Source organism: Dysidea avara, chromosome 1 (genome assembly GCF_963678975.1).
Source record: "Dysidea avara chromosome 1, odDysAvar1.4, whole genome shotgun sequence".
Taxonomy (NCBI): domain Eukaryota; kingdom Metazoa; phylum Porifera; class Demospongiae; order Dictyoceratida; family Dysideidae; genus Dysidea; species Dysidea avara.
Genome location: NC_089272.1, coordinates 31567598 through 31578474, shown reverse-complemented (window position 1 = coordinate 31578474; position 10877 = coordinate 31567598). Strand labels below are relative to the sequence as shown.

At 36.4% G+C, this 10877-nt stretch overlaps 1 protein-coding gene across 1 annotated transcript; it reads right to left on the bottom strand.

Annotated features, from left to right (window-relative positions):
• Positions 1–538: 538 nt before the first annotated feature.
• Positions 539–8952, bottom strand: LOC136261767 (uncharacterized). Its single transcript, XM_066055824.1, has 5 exons — positions 8696–8952; positions 3676–3952; positions 2904–3105; positions 2200–2321; positions 539–986 (listed from the first exon to the last, which is right to left on the bottom strand). The coding sequence occupies exons 1-5, from the start codon at positions 8900–8902 to the stop codon at positions 637–639; spliced, it is 1158 nt and encodes a 385-aa protein (XP_065911896.1). The 5' UTR covers positions 8903–8952; the 3' UTR covers positions 539–636.
• Positions 8953–10877: the final 1925 nt, after the last annotated feature.

Below are 10877 nucleotides of genomic sequence, written 5' to 3'. Positions count from 1 at the left end.
CCTATTTTCGCAGGCCTGGTCTCATATACTGTAGCATGAAAAATAGCTATTTTTTAACCTTATATTGAACCCACCACACAGCAGGTCACTTCTCAATACTGCAATAAAATATTTGCAATCAGTAACTTGTAATTTATCATCAAATAAAGGGTGAAAAGTCCATGTCCATAGCATAATAAAGTTTGAAAAAGTAGATGTGCCATCATGCCTTATTTTTGCACATTTAGAAACCACTTTGATTGCTCCATTAGAGTATTTGAAAACATCAATCCTCTTCTGAGGAATATAATTTAGCCAGATTTGATTGTGAGGGAAGAATTGAGGGGATTTAGTCCCCAAGTCCTCCTCACCCTTTTTTCACCTACTATATGCATACAACCTTCTATAAGGGTCTGTTTCAGAATTAGTCGGTCGACTTGTTAATTTGTTATCACACCCATACCTTCTTTTACTGTAAACTAATACAAAATTATTTCAATAGTGACCTGGAGATGTACAATGGCAGTATCTGGTCCTCTTCTAAATAATGCACTGTGTGTTAACTAACTGACAATAATTATATTTATAAAAATAAGGAATTCGAGAAGCATAAATTTCAACACAGAAGCATATTATTATTATGTGTAATTGAGTGAGTTAGTAATATTCATCATATTCTGACATCTCTGGTGAAGCTCTTGATGAAGGTTTGACTTGAATGTATTCATACTCTTCAAACTCATCTGGTTGATCATTAGCATACAACTCCTCTTCGGTTCCTGGTGGCTGGTCATTTACATAAACCTCAGTATCATCATATTCTGGGATTTGGTCATTATCATACACAACTTGGTCTGTCTCATCAACTACACTTTTGCGTACAGGACATGGTGATTCTGGCAGTACACCATATGATGGGTTGGGCTCCAGCGTTTTCACTAATACCGGTGACTTGGTGCTACTTTTGGGTGAAGGCATATCACCCCAAGTCTCTTCTTCACAGTCACCTATGTCAATAAGAATTGGTATTATACTTTTCAGCATACAAATGGCTGCACTGGCACAGAAGATAAGATGTGTATAGCTAAGCTTTAAATCAGTGTACAAGTAGACCTGGCAGCTTATAGTCTACATGGTTCAACAGAACTACTACTGTACAATAACTCTAACTATACAATTATAATGTGAGGATTGTCCTTACAAAAGGAAATGGTCACAAGAAAGTGTACAACCAGCCTACCATTTTTTTTCCATAGAAATGAACAAGGAAAACCCATAATAAGAAATGTACAGTATTAAACTAATTTCATTGAGAGTAATGGTAATGGGCAGATGTATTTCCTCTTCTGACATAAATGGTATAACGGTTGTGTTTGGTCGGTCTGTCCTTACAACCCGACATGACAATGTGATATGTTTAGGTTGACACAGACAATATATGTTTACATCAATGATAGAATTATTCCGAAAATGAGCAACTATGTATAGACACACTATAATCAGTGTATGCAACTGTGTCTGCAAGATAGACATCATTGTTTTCTAAACCAATTACTTGAACACCCTTAATATCACATATTTTCACTATTTTGTTTCACCACTGCTCTTTGACTTCATATTATACAAGAAACCTGTCTGTTTCAGTCACCTGTTACTGACCTTATTTAGTTAGTGGCTGCCTTAGGCATGCAGGTCACTTTGTACACAAATGGCACCTTTGGGGATTTACAGTGACAGGTTTAGCTCAACAGGCTGTACAGTTTTTTAATTCACAAATTACTTATAGTAGATATGGTACATATAAGACATTTCATTGTGATGATCGTTCTCGATGCAGTCACAGTATGCTAATATTGAAATTTGACTATATTTCATACCTAATAGTACATATTGACACTACTGAAGCCATTTACCAGTTGCATATCGTAAGCATAAATCTTTCTCTTCTAATTAAAATTTTATTTGTTCTTAACCCATGCCAGTGTGACAGCCAAATGTAATATACTGCATATAGTATGTGCATGCGTACTGTAAGTTTCTTGTACCTGCTACAGTAACTACACAGGCTTTCAGTAGCAAGTTTCCAGTGGGATAGTGAGGGATTATAGTTAACCACCACTACATACATGTTTAAGTATGCATGCATGTATGTACCATATACTGTATGAATGTGTAAATACTATGCATATGTATGCTAAATATGAGACATAAAATGGTCACCTTTTCTACAATGTTTTACTGGCTTATCACTGCTCTTGGTCACAACATTATCCATTATACTCTTACACAGATTCTGTACATTTGGTCCAATGAAATGGAAGTTGCCATGTGCACTTGAACCACTAAAGTGTAAAAGCATCACATGATACAATTACACTAACATTGACTTTACACAACTAAGAGGCTACAATATTGTGTACACAAATGGAGTCTACCGGCACAGGTACGTTTTCTGCTATAATCTTGAAAAAAAAATCGCTTTCACTGTCAACTTTAATCAGCATGTAGACAATGCCACAACCTTGTTATTTCCTATTACATGTACCATAACTACACCATCATTCCTCATTCTACAGTAGGAATGTAGGAATTTGATGCTACCAACAATGCCCTTCCTTCATGAATCCTTTTGTTTACCTTAGTACTAAGTATTCACTTGGTTGCACAATAGAACCGAAAATAATTTTCACACTGTGACAGTTAACAGCTTTCAATTCTATAACTGCAGCCATTGTCAGTCAGCTGCAGCAGCTAGCAGTCATACATTAACATACATAGTGTGTACTATAGAAATACAGAAGCCAATCCAATGGAAGGATGGAAGGTACACAAGCATGACTACTTATACATATACGCAAAACATGCACCATAACATTAGCAGATCAATAGTAACATTAATGGAACAATTATTACATGTCACTTACATTCCAATAATTATTTCCACTTCTGGGACAATTTTCTTTTGTAGCCTGTAAGCAAAGAAGTCACGAGTGTTCCAAATCCAAGCAACTTCTTTAGTGCCAAGTGCTGTGTATCCAATAATCTTGTCTGACTGAACATGTAACACGTAGGGAGCTGGTTTGATAGTTGTATTTGAGCTGCTTATCAGTTGAACTAAATAGTGTTCTGTAAAAATGTTTTGTTACATGTCATACATACATTTTAGATATTTAAATATGCCAACTACTTAGCATGGGTGAGAAACAAAGGTCTTTAATTCTTAATGCAACGTGATACATACAGTAGTCCCACAAATGTCACTATTGTTTTGCATCTATTAATTGCTGCTATATTATATATATATATATATATATTATCCAGATACAGTATATTACTGTATCCTCTATTTCTACACATCAGCTACATACACATAACCAATACTGTACAGTGTAGTGTACATATGTATGCACATAATTGATGCAATATGTGACTCGGTCTCAGTGCAAAAACCAGAAACCATCACATATTAAGTAACAAGTCATACACTGTGTTTCACTGCCACATGATAATTAATGTATTTTGTAACTTAGCTGCAACACAAAGTCACTTAATTGTGTAGTAAGGGCTGAATATTAGCTGCTACAGTTGTACATGGCACATAGTGTAAGATAAAAAGTAAAGCATCACCACACAAAAGAAACACCATAGAAACACCACACAATCTATAGGCACATAATATCCATTAATGTAACGTACGTCTTATGTCATTCAATCGTTCAATCCAAGATGTCATTGTAGTTTGTGCTTTGAATGCAAACAGCAGTGAAAATGATTCATATATGATTGACATCACATGAAACTTGTAATTAGACCTTATGTGCTCCACACAAACTATATCTTTTAGTGGTTCACAAACACTAATCTTGTTCACAGATTTGGATGGAGTCAGCCAATGGCCTTCATCCTTGTGACAGTCAACTCTACAGTTCTCTAGTTCCTTAATGGTCACAACCACCCATACTTTCTTCCATTTCTATAAACAATAAAATATTCATTGACCAGGTGACAGTCATGTTACACTACAGAAGCCATTTATATACATTGTAGTAACCAGTGAAGTCATACAGTAACCATATAACTATCCCTTCTAAGTGTTTGATGACATCATACACTTCAAATTTTCTAGCAGCATCTTTGTTACAAATAGTTCAAGTTATTTCTGATAGTAAAAGTATTTGTGGAACACTATCACTCAAAATTTCAAGGGGGGGGGGGGTTTCAGGATATTTTAAGCATTCATACAGAAAATTCCATTTTGATTGAATTTTGAATTTCAAGGGGAACCAGCCCAAATGTAAGGCATCCTTTGTGTACTGTTACACTTTGATTGTGTGCATACAGTAAATGTCATCACCATCAACCCCACATACAGTGTAGCTATACAGTACAATGCTTATACATGCTGATACATCATACTATAAATTATTAAATATAATCAGTAGTGTTCTGTATAAGTTGTAAAATGTGTGGGGAAAGAGTCTCTCACATGCTGGCTTATGTGTAAGAGTAGTGATTCTCTATAATATTGAATCCTAGTACTGAGTGCTTTTGTTTAGTTCTACAAAAAGAATCCTTCATATTCTTGCACACACCTGTTTCTACTTACATGTATTCCAAACCATATGGATTTCTGAACCCATTTACAGTCATGAACTAGCTAATGCTTGAGAAATACCATAGTATCAATGACTACAATTATCACATGTAGCTAGTTGAGCTCACAAATTAAATTAGTAATGGTCACTATCTTCAGTAAGTCATTGTACGTAATTACGGTGTTCAGTTTTGCACTGTAGTTCATTAATTAGTATACACAATAGGATACAGTAGTTAGCATTTATTATAAGTAGAATGGCGCTTGGACAGTTTTAACTGATATGGCAACCCAAAAATGTACTGCTTGTGCCTGACAGATGCACACAGCAGCATCCAGTACATTTCAACAGATACTTACATACGGAAAGTTATTACTGCACATAATACTGTGAGTTATTGTTTGCCATTCATTACCATTACGTGTGCAAAGATTTGTAATAAATGGCTTTCTTTCAATGTATAGCATTGGATATGTAGGATTGCTTGGTTGTGTGAATCAATTGCCAAATACTCAGTTAAACATGGCCAGAGTGCATATAGCAATAGAGGAGCAAGATCTAATCAAATAGTGACAGACTTAGCAACTCGAACAAATTATTGTGTAATAACATTATTTTGAATTTGTGATCAAATAAATACATAGTACCAGCAGACAGATGCAGCAGCTGAGGAGATCATGCTACAGAATTGCTATTTGTGACTGGGCCTGCAAAAATAGAGCTTGTGGGCATATGATATTTGCCTACGTTTTCAAACTTCCAACACTCATAATGTTTCATGCCACCATGCTATGGCACAATTTTCAGCTCTTAGTAAGCATTTAATTGGTTTTATGATGCAAGTTACAGAATGAAAATATTCTGTTCCAGTAATGAGATATCACCTGTAGTGTGATGGGGTGTAGTTTGTGCCCACATGCCCTGTTTTTGCAGGGCCGGTCACATTTATCTAAATAAGATCATATTTAAGCCAGCACATTTAAGATTTATTTATTGCATTTTCATGGCTTGCATTCTATGAAGAGTCCAAACAAACAGACTAAGAGGAGTTTAGCATTGTGTGTCTGGGAATTTATGCGCAATTGGCAATATTATTGAACAGCCACTACATACCCATAACATGTATTGAAGCATGATGATAGTTGGCAATACTTCTGGCACAATTTAAATTTATGGCTAACCACAGCATCCAGTGGTTGTGATATATGCTTATAAAGATTTGGCACGACTTTCTCTATTATGTTTATATATACTTATTTACCATAACATTGTATAGGTAAAGATTATTTGCATGTAAGCTTTCACACAAATAAATATGCACAAACCCAATGAGGTGCTGGCATGGCTTTTCCTGCTGTCTGACATGCACATTTGTGTATATGTGTACACCGATGTGACTTACTTGAAATTGGTATAAGAGTCAGAGGAAAATGCAGTAATCATACTATAGCTGATAGGGTAGCATTACTAGCAGGCTCTGGCCATGCAAGCATAGGTATCTTGTGCTGAATAGTTAATTGTTCATGGATTGTTTACAGCTGCAAAAAATGTATGCCTCTATGCACATTGATCACAATTAGCCATGTTATTGGTTGCTGCATGCATAAATCAGTATAAAGATACATAGCTACTGTTAATATGCATGCTTTAATGTAGTGACTCTTTTCTACTTCTACTATAAGTAAATGAAAAGTGTTACCTACTCAACTATAGCTGTAAACTGAAATTTGTAAAGCTAGCACTCTTAGCTAGAACTTTAGAAATTAATACAATACATAATAATATGAAAGGCTATAAAAAATGTATAGTTCCCATATCTCACTATCTTATAAATGTAGGACATGACCAGCAAAGCCAATCTCTAGCCATAACTCTCATAGTATAGCAATAATAAACATAATTGCCATTATAGCTAGTAATTCCTATTATGTCTAGTAATACCATTTCTCTCTAGCCGTAATTCAAATTATAAATATTACTTGCCATAATTGTATTCTGTTGATTGAACAAACATTAATTTTGTTCTGTTATCTGAAGAGTCAGACATAGTGACGAAAGAAACTACAAATACATGGCATTATGTTTAGCAATAACCAACCACCTACTGGTGAAGTTGAAAGTGAAGGCAAGGTGATGGTAATGATTGAAGCGCTAAGTATATAATTAATAGAGGTGAACTGAATAAAATCTGGCTTTGTGGTATGAGACTAGTGATTTTACTTGCCTGATTATCTTGTACATTTTTCCCAGCCCTCACTTGAGTTGAGTTGACTGACTAGAAAATAAATTACCTAAATACAATACTTACTAAATTAACTACCTACCTTTGTAGTAATTCATAACTTTAATATTAGGAATTCCAATATTCAATATTTTAATTTTTAAAAAAAACTTGGCACAAAAATAACACACACACACACTTAGCCGCTTGGGATTCCAAGTTCCTATGGAGATGAAACTCAATGGGGTTTGTCCATGCACTGATTATTGTGGACACCTTATTTTTATCATGCACATAACATCTAAGTAAGCTTTGTGTCATTTTGGAATCATTTTAAGCCTTAATTGTAATACCGTAGACTCTGTTTATTAGGCACACATGGTTATTAAGCGCATATTTCCTGTTAAGCGCATATGGTAGACTTCTTCTAGACACCTGTTTGTTAAGCACATATGGTTGAAATTGCCTCTGCAACCTTGTACTATGTAGAATTGTTGTCAGAGCGAATCAGACATGTCACAGCACACTCAATGCCTCGCCAGGTGCCTGTGTCTTAGTCATCAAATATATACGTTTAGAGTATGTTCTTTTTAAAATTATTTGCTTTCTTGGCATTTAGAATATTCGTTGACTCTAGCAGATACCAATGACAATAACAAGATACTGCCATCTGTAATAACGATAGCTGTAGCTACCTGACTTCTAAGGATTTCCGTTTCCACGACTGAAGCAAAATATTAACTGCTGTTCAAATTGCTTGAAAACTGTAGTGGGCACAACTAAATTCCCTCCTAACAGAATTTCCTTACCGTAATTTATAAGCGCATGTGCTTAACAAGCATATAGTAAATTTCACAAGTAATTCCTCCAAAAATCATAAGCGCATGTGCCTAATAACCAGAGTCTACGGTATGTATATAGAATACTTTGAAACTTCAAAAACGTATTTAGTCTATCAGATAGGAGGTATTCACTAGTATTTACTTTAAAGTGCATAGTTACTTTGGTCAGAGTTAGATCAGATACTCAACAATTTTCTGATGGTTATGTCACCAACTCAAAAGTATAAGCCACTTAAAAGTCAGCATAGCAATGACATAATTGAAACCATGCTGACTTTTAAGCGGCTTATACTTATTATTTCATCATTGTGACACTTCCACTTTTGTTACCTTTATAAGTTGCTAGCTAACTGTTTATCAGTTGAGATAGTCACTTGCCTATGAGTATACACCTGTCCATTGTATTTTGGACAATCTCACTTGTACATCTTTAACACTTTTAATTGGCTAACTATAGGAACAATGGTGTTTGGATAACTGATGATCAATGAAACATCTTCATTCACCACAAAGCATACCAGCAAAGATCAAGGTCCAATAAACCCTGCATGAAGTCACTCTCAGTACGGCATATACAAACTTACAGCTGGAAGCAGTGTACTTTCAAAACAGTCCAGGTTACTAGATAGTTCAATTGTACTATTTCCCCTTTAGGGAGTCCTGGAGAAAATGTACTTTCCAGTTTTAAAGCACCATCAAGAGTGCAATGCATGACAAAGTAGCAAATTCTAACCCAATAAATCATTTTAAAAACGGGCTGGACTAGCTACAGTAGCTATAGTAACTGCATACAGCGATACACGAAGACAACAAACACACACAAGCAGACAAACTGTTCATATTGTACGAATTCAGTGTCTATGTTTTGGGGCTGTGCCCTTGGGTATTAGCTACTAGCTATACAGAGAGCTACGTGGCTAGTTACCGCTGATCATCACTTAAAAACAAGCGGTTTGGAGGGCTACGCGCCCCAGACTTACGTAGTATAATTGCGTAGCTACTTACTTAGCTAGTAGCTAACTACTATACCCGTAATGTGCGGGTTACTTAAATAGTACCTTTAGCTTCTTGTCTGATTTGGTAGCTTTAATCTTTCGTTTCGATGTTCTCACTTTACGTACGCTTACGTAATCACAGAGCAATAGTGAATCTGACTCCATCACTTTCCCGTAGCCACTCCGTGGCTCATCATCCATATTCGATGTAAAATCGGACCTGATTTTGAAATGCTTGGTGCTTTGCCTGTAATCAGACGCTTCAGCCATGCCACACTAACTAGAAGTTGGGCAGTCGATTAGCTAGCTATATCAAAAATGAGTTGCGTTTGTATGTATTTAGACCAGGAAATCACCTCATGTATGAGCACGTGATCTACAGTCAGACGCGCTGTTGTGTAATGTAGGTCGATATGCATAGTGCTACCATACTAATAATATCTTGACCTGTGACTTGAACTCACATGTAACCTGAGCGTTTCTTTCTCCAGGTTTCTTCCCAAAGTTTTAACCGCTGTTGGTGTAGGTCTATAGTGACAACCAGCCACGTTTTACTGGCTGTTTGTGGCTCTTGACCAAGGTAGATACACTTGGCGCCATGACTTGGTTTACAAGTTTTTGTTCGTAGTCTTCTGAAAGATTTATCACCCAGTTCTAAGCTTTATGCTGATCTACCTGGCCATCTTGCTAGTGAGAGCCCTACTAGCACCATTCCTTTTAATCTTTCAACATCGTTAAGTAGACCAGACCTGGTGTTAGTCTCACCTGATTCCATCACATTATTAGAACTTTATGTAATTACTAATACCAAGCACCACTTTTTAGTTGCTAGCCATAGAAAACAAGGTCCCTATGGTCCACTGCTCAGTTAAATGTACACATCATCTCTTTCCGTTGAGCTTGTGACGGTTGAAGTTGACTGTTTAGGCCATTTTATGCCAGCAACAGTATCAAAAGTTTAGACCAATTTAAAGCAAGGCTAGCTGAACATCAATTAACCACATAATTAATTTTGCTGATTTATTATCTGTGCTTGTATATACTCTTTGTAAGAGGCTTTGCACAGTAAACAATAATAATAATAATAAAAAAATTGTCAGAAGTGTTCCATCAATCAAAACATTCTATTTGTGGAATCTTTCAGCAAGCAGCAAAAGTTGCTAGCTATATCTTGTTCTTATAGGATCTTCAATGCCAGATCCTCAACATCGATGGGACGTTACTGATCTATTGGACTAATTATTGTGCTGTACCGTGTCTTGGTGTTGTTGTAATGTGTGTGTGTTATTGTGTATGTGTTGTTATTGTGTGTGTGTGTTGTTATTGTGTATGTGTTGTTATTGTGTGTGTGTGTGTGTGTTGTTATTGTGTATGTGTTGTTATTGTGTATGTGTGTGTGTGTGTGTGTGTGTGTGTGTGTGTGTGTGTGTGTGTGTGTGTGTGTGTGTGTGTGTGTGTGTGTGTGTGTGTGTGTGTGTGTGTGTGTGTGTGTGTGTGTGTGTGTGTGTGTGTGTTGATATTGTGTGTGTTTTTTTTTTGTATTTATGCCTTGCCAGGGTCCTTGTTATTTCAACTTGATACCCCTGAGTCTAGGCCCTCATTTTCTCTTGTATGTTGTCATACTTTCATGATGTTATCATCATCATTCCAACGTGCGCCCGTGCTTTTACTAAACATCTATTATAAATGGCTTATCAACACAAGTGCTGAAGGCCTGTAGGACATCCGGTCCTGCAGCCTTGATGTGTGCTACCAGCAGCTGTGAAAGAATCAGTCACAGCACTAATACACAGCCACGGAAACTTGCTACCTGGCCATGTACGTAATAATCCAAAGCTGGTGAATGGTCAAGGCTGCAAAATAGTGCTATGGTGAGTTAAGGGTCAAGAAGTCCAGTCCAGACAAAGACCATGATAGAAAATGTACAATCAAGTTTATGGAAACTCACATTCAAGATGTAAGGAGTTTCAACAAACAGTTCCTCTTTACCGACACAAGAGTTGTCTAGTGTGGCGATACCTTGACTCAGTCTTTTGGCGAAACACTGTGTCAGCAGTTTGAAAATACAGATAACATTGTAGGCCTACGAACCACTGAATTGGCTCCCTACTGATCATGACCTGCATGATGTTGTTATTATGGCAATAGTGTATTGTGGGCACAAACTACTGTACACCTCATCACACAACAAGTCATATCTCAATACATGTGTAGAAAAAGGTGCTACCTTCAAAGAGCCTAGGTA